Below are 21,013 nucleotides of genomic sequence, written 5' to 3'. Positions count from 1 at the left end.
GCATTTTTTGCCTTCCTGGAAGGAAAGGAACAGTCGATCCATGCCCTATACCTTACATGTGCATCTCCTCCTGTTACTGTTTGCACTGACAGAAGGTTAAGATGTATGGGGAAGCRACTGCCACTACCAGCAAGCAGTACCAGCAGTAATAGCTGCTACTTTTAGGCTTTCTGTTTTATACTCCATCTTTTTAGCAAGACATTGTCCACTTCCTTTTCCCACAAATGTGGGAAGTATGAAAAAAAATTTCTTGAGGAATTTTCTCTTCCCATCCTGCTCAGATCCTGTGGGACTGTACTGTGGTCAATGAGGGCAGTGCCTATACCATGGTCATCCTTCACTCATCTTCTCTTGTGGAGCAATTCTGTGTCCTCATTGGTCCCTCATAGCAAAACCTTTCCTAGTACAGTTTGTATAGTGTGCTTGTGGGAAAAACATAGAAATTATCTACGTCAATTTTAAGAGAAATGTCTCGTTTTTCATACTTTTTCTGTTAAATGCTGGAACTGTTATGTGCACTTAGTTCTAAGAGTAAGTCTGCAAATGTACATCCAGTGATAGGAGTGTGCAAACTCTTCTGGGWGAGCAGAGCGAGGGAGGACCATGTTAGGCAGGTAACGTTGTGTGGTATGAGGTGTGGGAGTGAAGAAAATCATGATTTACTGAAAGCTGGTAAGTCTCCAGTGGTCAGGCCATACACTTTAGTTGAACAACTCTGACTTACTCAAGCAGATATCCACAGACCAGTTGCCTGTGATTTGCAGAAAATTGTCTGGTTCAGTAATAAAGATTTTTGTATTTCTAGCTGTTCTTATTGAAAAGAACAGAAAATTGCGTAATAATGTTTCTTCTGTATCATACATTGCTGACATTTGAATATATAATTTATTCTAATCACATTTTTGTATTTCATATCTAATCACATTTTCATGTTAGTACTGGAACAGGTTGCCCAGAGAGGTTGTGGAATCTCCTTCTCTGGAGATATTCAAAACCCACCTGGATGCAACCCTGTCTAACATGCTCTAGGTGCCCCTGCTTGAGCAGGGAGGGAGGATTGAACTAGATGTTCTCCAGAGGTCTCTTCCAGCCTCAACCATTCTGTGATTCTGTGTGATTACACTGAGTATTGTAGTATTTCAGTACTTTTTGGTGATGCATTTAGTGATATGGTAGCATTGCAAAAGATTTGGATATGGGAGAGGATATGTGCTTAGAAAGGTTGAAGAAATGCACTTAAGATTTAGAAATAGAAGCAGTTAAGGGTATACTCATTTTTAGAAGCTGGAGAAGGGCGCAGAACTTAAACCATCAGGAAACCAGATACTCTGAAGACATAGGCATATTGGGTATGGGTATGTCACCCATGCTGGAAAGATGTTATATAGTTGCAAATATGATTTTTGTATTTTGATTGACAACAGACATGGAGACCATATATACAGATACTCAAACAGTCGCTAGCATTAGTTCTTGAAATTAGACTCCATTTCCTTATTCTGTTCTGCCTGCCAAAAATAAATACTTGCTTATCTAACAGCCAGACTGAACGTAGGCGGTTAGACTCCATTTTAAAGGCTGTTAAAGGGAGCTGAATGTGCTTAGAAGTTCTGAAAAATCAGACTACTTGTTTAGATGCCCAAAAATGATATTAGTTCCTAATTTTAGATGCCCCATCATATATGTTCATGTTTCAAGAAAGGGTAAAACAAACAAGAGATGTGTTTGGTATAGACACATTTATGTTGTAAAAAATGTGTTCTTGTTCTTAATCAGGAATGATAGTAGGAAATGTTGGATAGGAGGTTCTAGCATATGAAACCAAACTGTACAAAACAGTGGTAAATGTAATTAAGCTGCAATTCCCATTCTCCAGTGATATAGATTAACTCAGCTAATCTTTCCCATCAGATTTCTGCCATTCTTACCATTAAAGAAAGATATTCTAATGTAATTATAGATAATTATAATTACAGGTATAATTATAGGTAATTATAATTATAGGTATAAATTAAGTACGGTGGAGTCACCCTTTATTCCCCTTAAAGGTTTAGAATCGAGGTGAACTATCTGACCCACAGTAAAAAGTTGAATCTAAGCTTATGAAGGGAGGAAAAGACACGAGCATGTGCAGGAGCACAGTTTTAGTTCTCTATCTCCATGCTTAGAGCTTATTCTTACAGACATTTAAGAAGTACAGGTCTTTGAAGAAAATAGACTAAATAAATATGGAAAATAAAGGCAATTAAAAGTTCAATAAATCAATAGAAAAATTGTAAAATTACAAAATATTTTAAAATTGGTTACTGTTTATTTCGTTGAAATTGATAAACTAGTCATTTACCCAAGGTAATTTTTTTCTAATAGTTAAGATAGAATGGTATTATTGAGCATTGTGTTATAGTTGTTCTTTTTGCCTGAATTGTTCTTTAATATGAAAAAAATTGAATTCTTATATTTTTAAGACTTCATTAAGTTTATTGATGAATTTGATGAATTCTTCATAATAATTAGTATTATCTGCTCCTGGGATAGAAGAAACATGCAACTACTGTTAGCCATCTGTTGAATGTCAATTTATTAATAGGATATTTTGCCTTATTCCATCTGTAGCTCACATATTGAGGCATTGTTCTAATTTGTCTCCTGCATAACACTGTAAAGCTGTCTTTCTATTCATATTACCTTAGAGAGGGTTTTTTATTATTAACACCCCCAGGCTAGATTTTCAAGTGAGATCCTCTGGATTCTGTCAAAAAGAATGCCTCAACTGGTGAAGGATACTTTGACAATAGCTCAGGACTAAGCAAAGAGAAATCCCCCCAACATTACAGAGTGGAAGCAAAGATTAAGTGTTCAAAGATACGCAGGCATGAGAAGGAGAGATACTGTGCCTGGTGGAGGCTTCCATATCAGAAGGGTTGTGAACAGAAATATATTTTGGAAGAAAAAAAGAAATAAAGCTCAAAACATAAAGCTTTAAGATTGAATTTAACTTTTACTGTAGATAGGAAATACTCCTGGCACACACCATAAAAATATTTAGGAGTTAGACTTAAATAGTTTAAGGTAGTAAAGATTAAGCTAGATAACGAATGAGAGGCCCCATTATCTCTATTATGTGGATTGATCAAATGTGGGTACTATGTGTATTCGCTGTACAAATAGTACAGAGAATTAGAATGTTGAGTGGTGTATGTTTAATCAATATATAATAAAGAGATGGTGAAAGCAAGTGTTCTGGATGCTAATGGAGTTAACCACTGAAAACCAGCAAAACAGGTTTTGAAACTTTGCTATTTTTCTTGGATTTAAGTAGTAGAAATAGCTTAATGTGACAGTTTTTGTGCAAAGTACAATCTTTAATTGGTACAGTTAGGTAAATTTTACTTCTCCTTTGGAAGGAGGAGTAACTAGAAGTAGATCTATAAATACATCTATCACTATTTTTCAAATATAGGAGGGGGAGTTTGGTTCTTTTCTCTGCTAAGGTCACCATCTTAAAATGTATGATAGTGAAAGTTTCTTTCATGTAGTTTTTATTAATTGAGTATATTTTACTCAATATACTGAGTAAAGTATACTTTACTCAGGCACTGGTCCGTATTTTTAGAATATGGATTCATAATATTGATGGTTGATGTGTAAAAGAGGAATAAGTTGTTGAAAGTTAGCCTCTGATGTTAAAAATCTGTGAAAGATTATGGTAAAAGTCCRTGTGATCTTTTAGCTTATCAATCATACAAAAATGCCTAAAAATTCTCTGGTTATGTTTTCTTTACATTTTCTAGTTAAATTTTATTATGTGATAAATTGTATTTTGCACTAATCATTTATATCTCAGTTGAACATATTGTTTTACACTGGAGGCATATAATGTGATAGACTGAATTTGGAATAAAGTTGATGTGCTCAGTCTAATAAATCTAAAGGAGCTGAAGTTTTAAAAACTGAAATATAATTMAATTAATATTCGATTTCATTTTTACATCTTATACTATTTTACTGATTCAGCAAGTGAATTGCAATTTACACTGTGTTCTATTTCAGCCTTGCAGTTCACCCGGATAAAACTTTAGTAGCTACAGGACAGGTTGGGAAGGACCCTTACATTTGCATCTGGGATTCCTACCGTGTACAGACTGTTTCTGTTCTTAAAGATGCGCATACACATGGAGTTGCCTGCTTAGCTTTTGATTCTGATGGCCAGGTTGGTATATCTTCTTTTTCTGTGTTTTGAATTTAATTTAATTCCTGACTCTAGGAGATTTACATGTTAAAGTATTCTATATGTTTAGATAGCTATATGGCTGTAGTATTGAAACTCCTATTGCAGTTAAATTTTTAATGCAAGGATAGATTTTAAATACTGCAAATGTATCTCTTTCAAACAAAATATTTTTTCTATCCATCATAATCACAGCCTAGCATTCTAATCAGGTAGAATCACTGGGTATTGGACAAATATCCATTGTAGAAGCGGCCCTTCATGGCTCAAACGTAATAGCTTCACCATCTACTTATTGCCTGCTGTTCAGAGAGATCAGTTCCTGGCAGAGTCCTCACAATCCTGTTGCTTCCTTGGCAGAAGAACTCCAGTAATCTCACTGCTAAGAGAATCTCATTGGCTAGGGTGCACAGTCTATTTAGTTGAATAAGGGGATTAGTAAACAGTCTGTGTGGCTTTGTACAATATGATTATATGATATTTTGAGACGGAATTAAAATAAGAATAAATGGTGGACTATTCATATGTAACCAAACTGATTTTTTTCTAGAGAACTAGTAGAGTGAAAACATTTGAATGTGAATGAAGTAGGAGGAAAATATATTTAGGATTCACATAAAAAAGAAATATTTCACATTCATGGTTCTATGAAAATTAATTGTGCAGTGTTGTCATTAATGATGTCTGAATGTGTATTCTGATATAAACTGTGGTCATACTTTATAGTTGATTGCTAAAATATTGTTAGGAACACTCATAAGATTAGTTGACTCTTACACAGGCCCTTCACATAATAGTTCTCTTTTTGATTCTTGTATGTCTTTGTGTACCTTGGAATTAAATCCCTATAAGCCAGAATTGCATTTAGATGATTTGTKTAAAATCACACACTGGACAGGGGGCAGGAGACCTGAATGGATGAGCAAAGAGCTCCTGGCAAAACAACAGAAGAAGAAAGTACAGAGAATGTGGAAGAAGGGACAGGCTACTTGTGAGGATTATAGGAATACTGTCAGAGCATGTAGAGATGCGGTGAGGAAAGCTAASGCCCAGTTGGAATTGAGTCTGGCAAGGGACGTTAAGGACGTCAAGAAGGGCTTCTTCAAATACATCMGCAGCAAGAGGAGGACTGGGGAAAATGTGGGCCCACTACTGAATGGGTTAGGGGCCCTGGTGATGAAAGATACAGAGAAGGCAGAGTTACTGAATGCCGCCTTTCAGTCTTCACTTTTAAGGGCAGCCATCAAGAACCCCGGAGCCTGGAGACAAGGTAGAAGGTCTGGCAAAAGGAAGACTTGCCCTTGGTCGAGAAGGATCAAGTTMGAGATCATTGAGGCAAACTTGACACCCACAAATCCATGGGCCTGGATGGGATGCACCCATGGGTACTGAGGGAGCTGGCGGGTGTTGTTGCCAGGCCACTCTCCGTCATCTTTGAAAGGTCATGGAGAACAGGAGAGGTGTGTGAGGGCTGGAAGAAAGCCAATGTCACTCCAGCCTTCAAAAACTGCAAGAAGGAGGACCCAGGCAACTATAGGCCGGTCAGCCTCACCTCCATCCCTGGAAAGGKGATGGAACAGCTCATTCTGGATGTCATCTCCAAGCATGTGGAGGAAAAGAAGGTGATCAGGAGTAGTCAGCCATATTCATATTCACCAAGGGGAAATCCTGCTTAACCAACCTTATAACCTTCTCTGATGGAATGACTGCCTGGTAGATGAGGGAAGAGCAGTGGATGTTGTGTATCTTGACTTCAGCAAGGCTTTTGACACTGTCTCCCATAACATCCTCCTAGAGAAGCTCAGAAGGTGTGGGTTAGACGAGTGGACTGTGAGGTAGATTGAGAGCTGGCTGAATGGCTGAGCTCAGAGGGTCGTCATCAGTAGTGCGGAGTCTAGTTGGAGGCCTGTGGCTAGTGGCACCTCCCAGGGCTCAGTACTGGTCCCATCCTGTCCAACTTATTCATCAGTGACCTGGATGAGGGGACAGAGTGCCTCCTCAGCAAGTTTGCTGATGATACCAAGCTGGGAGGAGTAGCTGACACACCTGAGGGCTGTGCTGCCATTCAGAGAGACCTGAACTTCACAAAGTTCAACAAGGGCAAGTGCAGGGTCCTACATCTAGGGAAAAATAACCCTATGCACCAGTACAGGCTGGGGGCTGGCCCTCTGGAGAGCAGCTCTGCAGAGAAGGACCTGGGAGTGCTGGTGGATGACAAGTTGACCATGAGCCAGCAATGTGCCCTTGCAGCCAGGAACGCCAATGGTGCATTAGAAAGACTGTTGCCAGCAGGTSGAGGGAGGTGATCCTGCCCCTCTACTCAGCCCTGGGGAGGCCTCATCTTGAGTACTGTGTCCRGTTCTGGGCTCCCCAGTACAAGAGAGACATGGAGCTACTGGAGGGAGTCCGGCGTAGGGCTACAAAGATGATCAGAGGGCTGGAGCAYCTGYCCTAMGAGGAAMRGCTGCGAGAGCTGGGCCTGTTTAGCCTGGAGAAGAGAAGACTGAGGGGGAATCTGATCAATGTGTACAAGTACCTGAATGGAGGGTGTCAAGGGGACGGGGACAAACTCTTGTCAGGTGTCCCATGTGACAGGACAAGAGGCAATGGGCAAAAACTGAAGCACAGGCCGTTCCGCCTGAATATGAGGAAGAATTTCTTCCCTGTGAGAGTGACAGATCACTGGAGGAGGTTGCCCAGAGAGGCTGTAGAGTCTCCTTCTCTGGAGATCTTCAAGGCCCACCTGGATGCAACCCTGTCTAACATGCTCTAGGTGACCCTGCTTGAGCAGGGAGGTTGGACTAGATGATCTCCAGAGGTCCCTTCCAACCAGCCTTACCAATTCTGTGACAGTTATCTGTGCTTCTGTTGAGAAGTACTTCATATGGCTAGCTACATTTCCATTGACCAAATGGTGGTTGTATTAACACTTTCTGAGTTCAGAATTAGATGTACAATTTATAAAATATATTCTCACATGAAACAAAAGTACTTTTGATCATGCATTAGCTTTTGTGTATTCAGTTCAAATATTAGTCTGAAAGGAAGGACACTACCATGAGAAATTCCCTTTAACATGTTTAACAAACATTGGATAACCTGAACTACTAAGCAGCATTATTGATTATGTTTCCTCATTAAAAATGGGAAACAGCTTTCTATTTAAAGCCTAGTTTTCRACCATCTCCCCCTACATTTCTTAAGAAAAAAACAATTCATTTGAAATCTCATATGCCACTTGTAATTAAAGAAAAAGATGTTCTTAGGAAGCGTAGAGTGGAAAATCAAATGAGAATAACCTCAAATCAACAGACCAGAATTTCTAATGCTATATTTTAAGATGTAATTCATTCAGAAATACCTGCTCTTAAATTTTTCTCTCAATTTTAATTTTAAAAGACCTATGGATAGACTTTTGTAACTTACTTAAGCACCAAATGAGAATAAAGAGTCACTGAAGAGCCCAGCTATATGAGGTAAAGATGCAGGTCCTCCTGAAAATCCTGGTAACTACATAGCTAAAGTTAAAAACTGAACTTACTGCTGTGTTAACCTTGCAGAACAGTGACATTCTGTTTATGGACATGTTAGAGAAGTTGCAGTTTACTCTGGAAATGAAAAGTTGCACAGAACAATTATATCTGGAGAAAGGCCAATGCTGGAAAACATAAATATTGATAATGTACATTGACTTTCTGCTGCTCTTGCTGGCTTTGCAGGAGAAGCTGCTGAGCTGAGCCAAAATTGAAGGGCATGATAGAAAAGATCCTAGCAGGGATGTGGACTTTGAGTATGTGGAATTCAAAGCCTYTAATAGTTCCACTTTATTTAGTCAGCATAGTCAGCCTAGGGAACTGACCTCTTGTGGTAGGACTAAACAAATGTCACATGTGTTGCTCGCATCTTTCATTCAAATGCTTATCTTCCATTTTTTTTTATGTTGAATGTCTATCAATATCCAAGAAAGCTATTTATTTGAGTTCCAAAACACAAATAAATTCAACAGAGATGTATCGTATAGATACACTAGGAAATTCATTGTCTATCTTACCTCTGCCAGCTATCTACTTTCTAAATTAATAGGCACTGAGGAAAAGCCCAGGTAGTTCTACTACTTCTTGACCTGAGCTGAAGTGCCATAAAGTCAGCTTCGCTTCCTCCTACTATGTACAGCTTCTGGTTCCAAGGAGTGCTGCTGTATTGAGAGCTGCACGGATCCATTGTGTGGAGTTAGAGTAGGTCCCAAAATAGCAGAACTGCATTTATATTTTAGCCAAGTTAATTTGTTCTTTTTGTACCACAAACTCTGAAGTAYTTATTTCAGATATCCAAGTGAATTTGTACTGAATTTTTATGCCCTGCTGGACCTTAGCTAGCACTACATRGAGACAACTAAGATGTTTTTGCATTACTTTCCTGGCATAATTTACTACAAACTGGTAATGGAGTGTAAACTGAAGAGTAAAAATGAAAAGTAATCGATAGATATTTGTTTTCATTTATAGTATACAGAGAAGATCAACATGCAACTTAAATCTGGGGATAGCTTACATGCAACTTTTATTTTATGTAATAATGCTTTGAAATTCACAGACAAATATATTTTAAATAAAATTCCTGTTAACRTTAGCTGTAATTAATACTGTATTTTAAAAATATTGATGGAGCTGAATATCTGGCACTTGTCAGCACTGTTGATGCTTAAAAATATATATTTTAGTTTGTGAGATTTTCCTTTATGATCAGGAGATGACATTTGGCAAGGCAGAAGATGAATATTGTTCAAGTGTTTAAGGAAGACTTGTCAGTTTGCATATATTTTAAATATGTCTTTTGTTGAACAAGGAATTAATAGTAGCTTCTCCATAAAAGTACTAAAATCTATCCTTCACAGCATTACCTACAAAGCTGATGACTTTCATACAAAAGTATTTCACCAATACTGTACAGTTCAGCTTATTTTATGAGTTGTTTCAGAAGGTTCTTTTGTGCTTTTTTTWAAAAAAAGAAAGAAATGAAGGAGAGCACTGCAATAATACATACATACATTTGTAAATTTTCCATTAAGTAGCAGTAGGCTACTTTAGCCTGTCCAAAGTGGTGTAGATTCTACACAGCTAGATTCTACACTGTCTGAATCAGTGTAGATTTAACAGTAATTGCTTAATTAAGTGCTTTAACTACTTGGCAGGTATTTTCTTCTGGTAGTTCTGTGAATAGTATTCTGTCAAATTTAGTAAGAGGAGCATTTTAATAAAATAATAAAAGCTGTATTAGATGTTCAAGCATTTGAAGGGAGCACAAAGGGAGTTCAACATTTATCACTTTTGTTTCTTGCCAGCAGGACAACTACCTCAGTAGGCCTAAGTTAAAACAAAATGTAAAATATTTCTTAATTTCCTCTAGTACTTTCACTGTCCATCTGCTCCACTAGTAATAATTTCCTGACTGGGAGTTACAGTGCAGGCCTTGTTAAAAGGATAAATTCAAAAGATACTGTAAGTATTGCCATAGTTTTCGTGGTGAAAAGAAAGGTGAAAAAAAAGTTAGAATCAGTGAAAGTTCCATGAAAAGTATCTTACATTTTCATCAGTACACACAAAACCATGGATAGGCATAGATTGATTGCTCAAGAGCAAATAAAGATATTTTTGCTACAATTATAGTCCTTTCTAAATGAAATGAAATACTTTGATTTTGGCAACTGGCATAAGCATTTTTTCTTCCGTATCTAGTTTTATTTTCCCATCATTATCATAGGTCTAATAACAAAGTATGTTGTCCTAGGTTAAATGTGCATATTCACTACATATCTGAAGTATATACAGTTGAAATAATGACGGAACTCAAAATTTTGAACCTATCTTTATCTGTCCTTTCAAAGACTCTCCTATATGGAGAATATCCAAAGAGATTTTGATGTAATATATCATCATAAAGTCTTGAATACTTGGTGTCTTGCAAGTTTCTGCATTAGCTTCTCACAGTTTGGTTTAACTAGGCCCCAGGTATTTTTATTTCAGAGAAAGACTATATAAGAAATTATCTGTTTTCGGAGAAACTTACAGTATAAGTCTTTAAATATTTATATTATTTTCTTCAAGAATACRATATTGTTTAGTACACCTTCTTCAGGATATTGTTTGGGTTATGCCTATTCACTAGGCAGAGTYCGGCTGCTGTATTGGGTGTAACGCATATTGTTTTACTCGAGAAACTAAAGTTAAAAAGGATATATTTCATTGCTTTTAAGTAAAGGAACTGCAGCTACTGAGAAGACAGTGGAGGGTACATGTGTACCTACTGCATTTAAAGCAGAAACTTTTGATAGCAGTTCTCTTAAGGAAATTGTATTTTTTTGAATTGTATTATTATGCTTATAGATGGCACAAAAAGGCATCRAGTACTTTGATTTATTTTGCTGCAGAGTGAAAACTGGAGCCTTTTTCTTCTTTTTGAAGAGTGATTTCCTCTTGTAGTTTTCTAGCACTTGATAACCTTACAGCAATTAGTACTTTTTCCAATATCGCATTTTAAGAGGAATCTTTGAGATTTAGACTTACTTTCTTTCCTAGATCAATTCTTTTGTAATTACACAAAAGTCTCCAAACTTTTAACAGTTTGCCTACTGAAAAGCTTATATGACAAAAATAGTGGACGTCTAATTGAGGGAAGCTTGCAGCACAAGAATTCAGTTTGCAAGTCTTAGCTTCTTTAAGCACGTCTTCAAGGAAGAGGCCTGGTCAGCCTTATATCTGAAATATATGTCCATTTGAACCTGATGTTTTGTCTGCTAATCTTCATCTCTGAAACCAAAAGAAAGATTTCATTTTTTGCAAGTTCTTGAAGTGCAGGCTTTTCTGTGGCAGAGCAAGATGCTTAGAAGCTTCAGCTGGACTCTTTATTAGTTATGGTAACACAACAGATATGACTGTTTTTAAGAAGCTTTATCATTGAGCTACCGGATCATTTCCTATCATCTTTTCATGGTAAAAAGTTACTCAAGCATATTCATGTTATTGGGACTCATGCATCATATCCATTATGTACCGTTAGAGTATGTTTGGAGCTAATTTAGTCTTCACATTGGTACAAACAACGGCACCCAGTTCTACARTCTCTGGTCTTGATAGTCAAAGATTTCTCACCTAATACAAAACCCTGTTGGAAATCATGAAGTGTTGGACATAATGGGCACAATCATTGGGGAGGGAAACATCCACAACATCCACAACCTTCTGGATGTGTTGTGGATGTATACAGTCCACCATTTTTCCCCCTTTCCTACTTATTCAAGTAGTCATCATTGAAACTGGTGCAATCAGAGCCCACTTAGCATATTTACTGTCTAATAAATTCAGCATAGACTGATTTTTACCTTCCATTTTATGTTGTTGCTTTTCTTTCCTATGTTACTGAGATTTTAAAGAATTACAGTTATTATTTTAATTGATGATTTGATAGGCTAAGTTATGTAAAAATTATTAAAAGTATATCCAATTCTACTTCTAAAACAAAATGAGAACAAAACAAGTGTGGTATACAAAACTATTTGGAAAAGGTGAGTGCTTTTATTTCACATTCACTCCTATTATCAGGTTAATAGTTGAAAGTGCTAGAGTGCTGCACATCTGAAAGAAAGCATCTCAGTTCTTTTCATTGTAAAAACTGAGTTTGAGACATTGGTAACCTGAAATTAATAATCTGAGTCTTTAGAAAAAATTAAACATTTTGGTGCTTACTCTAATGAACAAATGATTAACATGAATATCTTGATGGTGCCTTTAGCAATGTAGTTTAAACACAAGTCATATGTAATAAACTGAACTGCAGTAAACTGATTTTTGAGTTGATTTTCTGTTAACTGGATTGTTGTTTTTTCTTAGCGTTTAGCTTCGGTGGGACTGGATGCCAAAAATACAGTGTGTATTTGGGACTGGAAGAAAGGAAAAATACTGGCAACAGCTACAGGCCATTCAGACAGGGTAATCTTATAAAGGGTTTATCTGATTTTGTCTGGGAGTTATAAAAGTTTTTTTTCAAAATAATTTTTGTTTATATTAAGTTAAAGCAAAAATAATTTGATAATTCTACCTAGCTTTTAAAATATTGAACAAGCTATTTTGTTTTTGATAATGCCAGACATAGCAGAAAGCACTGTGTTAGTAAATGAGACACGTGGTGAATTCTTGAGCTGGCTGTCTAGCAAGCCTAGGGAGGAAATATGTTGTAATTACACACTGAGTAGGATGATTTATAGCTCTTTATATGAGATGTGAAATACTAGCTCACTGGACAAAGATAATGTTCTTTTTGAATATGTTATAAGGACATTTTATCCTCAAGGAAAGATTAATTACCTCCCTTTAATTTTTTCTTAAGACAGTTACTTGTAGGAGAAATATAATTAGGAAAAAATATTACTTTGTATCAATTATCTTCAAGTTAAGGATCCTAATAAACAAAGTAAACATGAGGACTGGGCAGGTCCGGGTTTAGAATATTACTCAGGATTAGGAAATGTTTAAACAATTTTAGTGTAAACCACAAACTCCCCACCATATATAAGCATAAACATGCATACATTATAATATATTGTGAACACCATCTGACAACTCTTTTCCTATGAATATTATCATATAATATATTATAATGTTATTAAAATATTGTAATATTTCACTACATATGTTGGAGGATTTATATATAAGTAGAGCAGCAGAGTAAACCTTTCCTTATGCTATGTGTGAAAATACAGTCTATCTGCATCTTACGTGTCATGTGGGTAAATCTGGTATATCATTTTTACTTACGAAGTTCACAACATAACAGAATCTTAGCCTTTACTCAAATGTCTTCTTTCAGAACTGATTCAATTTTCAATAACTTCTGTGGAGGTTTTGCTACTGAACTCAGTAGGTGCAAAAGCAGATTCTGAACCAGCAGAAAACTCCAAGCAGAGGAGAATTACTCAAATTTTAATCTCATTAGACTTTCACAACCAAAAACACAAGTRGGGAAAAAATACTTATCTGATCAGGTCACACATTCTGGTGATTAAGTGGACAGGTATCATAAGGCATTTCCAAAGGCTGACCATCATGTATGTTCTAATAAAATTTAAATAAAAATAGTACATACACTACTATAAATCATGATTTTTATAACAAAGATGAGTATTTTGTAGGAAAGCAGTGCTCTCTAACATATCAAATGAATGGTGGGTCAGTTTATGTTCCCTTAAGTTGATTGWAATTCTAAAAGAGCTAAAAGTGGAAAATATTCCCATTGTTTTTATTTATTTGGCATTGTACATATCAAAAGTAACTAATGATTGTGGTAACCTCTTTGGTTCTCAGCTGAGACATCATAAAGGCCTAAATATCGGAGGTGAAAAATCTAAAAATGAYGTGTTTTTGAAAATCTGTCCCTCAGTACAAACTTTTTTTTCTCAAAATTTATACAATATTTTTCATTTGGCATAATCTCATAGTCAGAGGATTCACTGTAAGTTTGTTCTGGTAAGGTATATAGGATCTGATACTCAATCAGATCTGGTACAAACTTGTAGCTTTTACCTAACATGAAGAATAAAGATTAATGTAGAAGTGTTTCATTTCTAAACCTGAGGAACAGCTTACACTGTAACTCCCATTTTATTTGAGACAGTAAATATTATTTGTTCAAAAATATTTTGGCAGTCTGAAGTTAGGAATGAGATGTGCTGGCAGAACCCTATGAGGAAGCCTGTGTATTTGCCTTAATTCATGATCTTTGTTCACAAAGAAAGTTCCAAGTTTACCTAAATACTGTGCTCTCACTTTTAGTAATTTACCATGCAGCATAAATGATACCTAAAAATGGGTAAAAGCAAACTGAGTCTAGATGCCATTACTGTATGATTCAAGATATCAACTTACCATATCTCTTAACAGATATTTGATATATCCTGGGATCAGTATCAGCCAAACAGAGTCGTTAGCTGTGGAGTAAAACACATAAAGGTAAATAGCTTTTACTGCTTTTTTGTTATAAAGAAAATAAATATCTTGGAAGTAATTAGTCCTCTTTTATGAGGAGGYTTTAAATATAAGGTTTATATTTTTATTTGTTTAATCTGTGAACATTTTATCARAACTTGTTGTTTGCAGCCAATTTAGACATTCAGTGGTGACTGAGGTGCAGAACAACTTAACAAGCAAAATTGAAAGGTCATTTGGTTCAACTCTCATCATGATGTACGCCTAATTTTGGGGTTCTACTCTCTCCATTGCACCAAAATTGTCTCTGAAAGCCTTTAGTGATTTCTGTTTTCAAGCCGCACAAAGAGACATTGAATAGTTATAGCAGAAACTGTAAAAGTTAAAAGTATGAATTGTATCAGCTTCCCTTTGCCTGTAGTGCTACCAATGTTGATAAAATACCATAGAGAAGATATGCAGTACCTCCAGAATTGAGATGAACAGGTGAAAACTTCAGGACCCCACTATTTGCTCCCTGTAAGTGCTTTTCTAGAGGTGACTTAARTATAGACTTAGATACATACTACAAATTTAGGATAAAACATTCTCATGCCTGTTAAACRCTTAGAGAGAAAGCCTTCTGTTTGCCAATATTCCTTGCAGGTTTCTATTTTCTTCCTGCTTCAATCAAAAATATTCTCAACAGATGGCAGTTATTTCACATGACTGGAGTGGGAAGAGCTTTAACTAGAAGTTTAGGAAATGAGTTAATATCTCTAGTTCTGCTTACTGAGAAGCTTGTGCCCTTAAAAGCATCACTGCTTTCAAACTATGGGTATTTTGGCAGAAGTAATACCATATGCTGTATTCCACATGCTGTTTTCCAAAACCTGTCTTTGTTTGGCACCTATGTTATGTTTTGAATGGCCATAATTACCCTGAGTGTGCATAATGCCAGGCATACTGGCATATCTATACATATAGATAAAAGCATACCTACAGTTATTCCTTTAGCGTTTGAGTGCTTCTGTTGGCTCGTTTGGCTGAGCAGATATTAGAATCTGTGGGAAAGCCTGAGAGCTAAGGAATCTCAGGTGGAGCTCAGGCTCCTCCATTYCCCCACTTCTGCTGCCTTCTCTCTTGCCCTTTTACAGCTAATGTATGCTTTATTCACAGTGAGAAAGCCCTGGGGTAAATATTCCCTCTCCTGTTTCATAAAATTGACCTATCTTAAGAAGCATTGGGAAAATTTAATTGAGTTATAAATAGAGAAGGGTCTGAAATAAAAATCCTTGACCCAAGGATTTTCTGGAAATTCAACTTTATAGGAATATTACAGGAGTAAGTACACGAGAAAAAGAGCTCAAACTGGGCTTATAGCGACCACAAGATGTAGGCTCATAAAGTAGGAATGAGAGAAATATTAAATACTTGTATCAGGTACTTCAATATTCTTGTCCAGCCTCTGAAAATAACTCAATATTGTGAAAGGGACCACAGAGCACAGATACATCAACTAGTAAAAACTTGAGTTGGCAAGTCCATTCAGGACCGTACTGTGCCACATGGACTTAAAGTTCTGTTTCTGCATGTGTCCAGAACATCCTTCTCCTGGAAGGGCTGGATATTTCAGGATTTCTCTCACACATCTGATTGTGACTCTCATTACTTTGCATTCTCTGGAAGATCTGATCCTTAAGGGGAAGCTCAGTGCATACTAACTRTTCTCTTCTTGGTCAAATTGTGTCTGTAAAATATATTTCACTTATTTCACTTAGAATTCACTGGTTCCTAAAGAAGCAGTGTGATTTTTCTAGCCCAACACTAATGACACTCTTCTAAGACAAGGAGATTGTTTTTTAGTCTTTGCTTCCTGATCTGTTTGTTTATTTATTCTGGTGTACAATTTGGAGCCTAGATCTGTTAGCTCCCAAATAAGAATTCTGATTACTGCACAGGAGAGTCATGCTCCATCTTGCTCTTTTTCTCTTGCCCAGTCAATCTTATATTCTTCTTTGCAGAGTGTTACTGTGTCTGAGTAGAAGTGAAGAAAGTTGCCCAGAGCATCCTATTGCTTGGTACTCAGAGCAAGTTCAGTCTGTGGAAGGCATGGAAGTTAGGTCTTAGATGGAAAAGGTGCTATTGGGTAAAGCAGAGAACCACAACCATCATGTTTTCAATATGAGTGCAGGAGACCACATGGAGACGGGTCTGAATCTGTGCTGTCCAGAGTTAGGCACCCTAGCTTCCAGGACAGGTGGGATTTGAATTTTTTGTTCTTCTCCACGTACAAGTGTATGCAGCTCTCCGTCCAAAAGGTGGTTTCTCAGTGAATRTAGCTCTGAGGGACATATCTCTTCCAGTGATTGGAAAAAGATAGAAATGTCTACTCAGCTCATCCAGGCACTTAATACTTTAAAATCCAGTATTTTATTATGCCAGAACTATATCTGTGTTTGAAGTTTGCAGACAAGTAAAATGGGACATTCCTGGCTTTAAGTGTGCGTTCTATTAGACATCACCAGCAAAATATGATAAAATGTAGTGAGACAATGAGAAGGGGGAGTGTATCAACAGTAAGTCAGAATTGTACCTCACTTTCACGCACAATTTGATCATTTTGCTGTGTGCTTAAACTCACTGCATCTGCCTTGGGATTTCCCATTCTCAGTAAGCAGGCATGTTTTATAATAAAGGGCAATCTGTAGGAGTACAGAAGTCATTTACATGTCTGTTTGGACACTGTTCTATAGGGATGTACATCTATGAGATCTAAACACTTACATGAAGAAACAGAAATGCTGTAGAAATTTTTCCTAATATGCCATTTACATTTCACAGTTTTGGACACTATGTGGGAATGCACTGACAGCAAAAAGAGGAATATTTGGTAAAACAGGGGATCTCCAAACTATCCTTTGTTTAGCGTGTGCAAAAGAAGATATCACGTACTCCGGTGCTTTAAATGGAGACATCTATGTTTGGAAAGGGCTAAACTTAGTCCGCACAATTCAAGGAGCACATAGTGTAAGTTGTGTTTTTAATGTCAATTTCTGAAATTAATTGTTCATTGAATTGAAAAACAGCCTGAAGATGTATTTGTGTAGATTTTTTTCTGTTTCAGATTGTAAGAATGGCTAAGAGTGTTCAGCAATTGAGAACTTATATGTAATTTTGTATTTTGTGTATGCGTTGTGGACAGATGCTAGATGCTGAACTGATATTGACAGAACTGTTAATGTTCATTTACGGCGCAGATTTTACCAAGCAGACTAAATCTAATGTATCATTTTCACRCATTAATCAGCTTCAGTTATGARCTTAAACATAATTGGTAACCAGACRATCTTACTTTAAATAGAATTTCTCTGCTAAAATTCCCAGTGTTCAAGAGTGATTCTTCATGAAAGCCTCTGTGTGGAGYGAGCCTTTTCTATCTCTAAATTGCACTCTGACTCTCATGTGTATTCTGAACATAATTAACTCCAGTTAGCCTGTACTATGGGTTTTTGGAGAAAGAGAAACAAGAGTTTTTTCCTTCAGGGAGTGATATGAAAGAATTGTCTCAATAGTTTTTTTCTAGAACCTTATCAGAAACAACACTTCAAACGTAACTGTTTTTGCTGACCTGCCAGAATTTGTTATATTGGCAGTGCATCAAGAATCATGTTTCACTGTTTCAAATCAGATCTGAGTGTCTGGGAGAGTAATCCCTAGTTTGTGAAAGCAGTCAAATTGAAATCAGTGCGCCTTCTTACTTGCAGAACTGTAGTGTCTTGGAYAAGTTGTGATTATGTGCAGCTGCAATAATACAGAAGTCTCTGAGGCAAACAATAAACCCCTGTAGCTTTTCTGCAGAATTTTATTTAGATTCATTAGAATGATTAAATTGAAGCTCTTACAATGTAGTGTTTTGYCCATATAAATTATGGCATTTTGCCATGGCTAATATGGTTTCTCCTGCCCGATTTCTTATCTCTTTAGTTATTCATTAGAAATATTAATTTAGACATTGAACAAGGCCACTTTGAAAACAGGGGTTTTATTTTCAATGTATTAATTTCCCTGCAGTTCAACTTGTCTCTTAGCTRAGAAGTCTTCCTCATAATAAAATACTGAATCAGCAGGCATTTCATGAGATATTCCAGTGTGGTACATCACACTTATCCACAGTGAGGTACTGTCAAAAGTGAGGAAGAAATTCAAACTGTAACAGAAACATTTCTTTCAACAAAGAGAATGAATTGACAATCTTTCAGTTCCTGTCAGATTCCAAATGAAGCCTGAACTGAATTCATGAAACAGTGTCTCAGTCATCTGCGTACCTGTAAGAATACTTGTATTGCTTGTTTACTTGTTTTTGTTTATTCTGGGTAACTATTTATTTTAAGTGTTTCATTATTTGCTTACTAGTCCTTGTAATAACATTAACTAAACAAAATTTAAATCATGCAAATAGGTTATATCACTGATGTTTGTAMAAAACTTCCTATATAAATCACTACAAATGAGAGCACTTCAAATAAAAGTGTCCCCCCMGTTTGTTCATTTGCTTTTTGGATGGACAAAAATGGCTAGTGGTTTCTAGCCATTAACAAGAATCTGTTCAAAAGTATTTGGTTTGTGTTTTTAAATCAATTGTAAAGAACTTTACAACTTGTTATACTATTGGTTAACAGGCTGGAATTTTTAGTATGTATGCTTGTGAGGAAGGTTTTGCTACTGGAGGGAGAGATGGTTGCATTCGTTTATGGGACACCGATTTCAAACCAATTACTAAAATTGATCTCAGGGAGACTGAACAAGGATATAAAGGTAATAAGCTTATTACTTTAAAAGGTTTTGACATGACTAGACAATGGATTGTGACACAATTTTATTTAAAGTGTAAATGTCTCTGCATATTGCTGGCATTTTACTTAATGACTGTATTTACAATTAAGATCTTTCATTTTTTTCTCTTACAATGATGTAGCCTGATACAGCCAGAAGAGTTTTCCATGTTTCAGAGTATAAACAGACAGATGCTTGTATTTGCTGTTCCACACCATGCAAATTTAAGGTGATAAAAAAAACAATCACAAAAAGATAAGTGAATTAAGTTAAGCATGCTTTAATTAAATTAATTAATTGCAGTTCATTTAATTAATTGAGATTTCTGGAGGCTGATACTCAAAGATGCTGAGCATCTGAGCACTCCATTAGGCTCATTTGGAATGATAGCACTTGGCATATTTAATAGAAGTTAATACTAAAGTCTTGGCCATCGTATTTGTTGAACCTAATCAAATTTCCTRTAGGCTTAGTTATCACTCTGTTTCATGATTCCACTTTCAAACCACTTGTAATCTCCATGGAGATTATCTCTATCAAGCTCTATTAGTACTTTAGTCATTTAGGAGTTCTACAGACCAATTGGATTGAGAGTATAGCAGTCAATTTGGTGGCCTGAAATAGGCTTTATATGCTTTTAGCAGTAGGCTTTGTTATGATTAATCTTAATTTCCAGTACTTCTTAACATATGTTTATAGACAGTTTTCATATTAAAATTACCATTGGAATAGTCGGCAGGCAACCAAGAAGGATTTTTTTTCAATTACTTGTATTCTGGTCTGTAATCTAGTAACAAGATCATTAGGTTTATTTTTTTTATCCTACTTAGACAAGATAGGCTGATAATTCTAATACTTGCAAAACACACAGGTTTACRGTATCTAGGCACATCCAACAAGCAAACTGTCAGCAGCCTTAGTCAAACAATTTCTCTACCAGTTTGCCTACAGCAGTTTACCTGAGTGTTGACTCTCAGAAGTGGAATTTAGCTCTCAAAATTTGTCAGATAGACCCGGCTAGTAGCCCAGCGTAGTTGCGTAATTGTGGCTTACTGTGTAATTGTGGCTTAGTTTATTTTTTGTAGCCAGTGTTGTAATGTTTAGTATTAATTTCTAGAGAAAACAGTAGAAGTTGCTGATGAACATTTACAGCAGTTGAGATCAGTTAGAAATGCCTGTTAAAAATTATGGAGAGATAAGTTTGTGCATATAGGACAGACAGATCCTGTCTATCTTTGAAACTCCTGAGGCCAAGTTCTGCCACAAAAAAGGGAAGCGGTCACTGCTGTAAATGAAACAAGACTGTAAAAACTATAGTTAAAGGTAACTGTATTCTGCCTAAGATGAGTCCTGTATGCAGTCTGTTCATAATAAAAGTCAGAGTAATTTCTATGCAGGACTGTACAAAGAAAACAGTGCTAGAACAGGACTCTTCTGCATATTCAACCTCCTCGGATCCTTGTGAAGTGATTCTGGGAGGGCGCTTTATTCTCCRTATTTGAGAGACCAGAGGAGGAGCACTTTTGTGCTCTAACTGCTTCCTGGAATATGTCCACACTCAGTGCCAAACTGACCGTAGCTGACTTCACTTAGTTCTAATTGACTTCTGTTATCAGAACTTTGATGGAAAATTATTGCTTCAAAATAATGACTTATATTACAAAACCATAATTTAGTCATAAAGGTCATCTACTCCTGGCACACTCTGCAAAGAACATGTAGCTATTCTTCTACAGGTTGTCTAAAGAAAGAATTCTGATCTTGATAGAGGTTAGGTTAAATGAAGGAAGTGTTAAATGGAAGAAAATTCTCATTAGAGATGCTACTGAGTGAAAAGAGACTTAGATCAGAGCAGCTAAGTACAGAACCAGACATCATAACAGCAACTGTATGGCTGAGAGACAGGCAGTACTGGTTCTTACTACCTGACTTGCTCTTTATCTTGCTATCATGGCAAAAGTTGTTCTTTTGCAGAGAGTGAATTGAGTTGTCA

General features: G+C 36.4%; 1 protein-coding gene across 1 annotated transcript in view; it reads left to right on the top strand.

Annotated features, from left to right (window-relative positions):
* Positions 1-21,013, top strand: part of EML6 (EMAP like 6) — a 148,482-nt gene that overhangs the window by 44,156 nt on the left and 83,313 nt on the right. Inside the window, exons 2-6 of the mRNA XM_085311587.1 lie at positions 4,051-4,210; positions 12,115-12,213; positions 14,161-14,229; positions 17,029-17,214; positions 18,867-19,002. Of these exons, the coding sequence (XP_085167713.1) occupies positions 4,051-4,210; positions 12,115-12,213; positions 14,161-14,229; positions 17,029-17,214; positions 18,867-19,002 (650 nt within the window). The remainder of the gene's footprint in view (positions 1-4,050; positions 4,211-12,114; positions 12,214-14,160; positions 14,230-17,028; positions 17,215-18,866; positions 19,003-21,013) is intronic.

This window comes from Rhea americana, unplaced genomic scaffold (assembly GCF_003343005.1).
Source record: "Rhea americana isolate MKP2758 unplaced genomic scaffold, rheAme1 scaffold_344, whole genome shotgun sequence".
Taxonomy (NCBI): Eukaryota; Metazoa; Chordata; class Aves; order Rheiformes; family Rheidae; genus Rhea; species Rhea americana.
The sequence above is the reverse complement of the archived record's forward strand: the minus strand, read 5'-3'. Positions and strand labels throughout refer to the sequence as shown.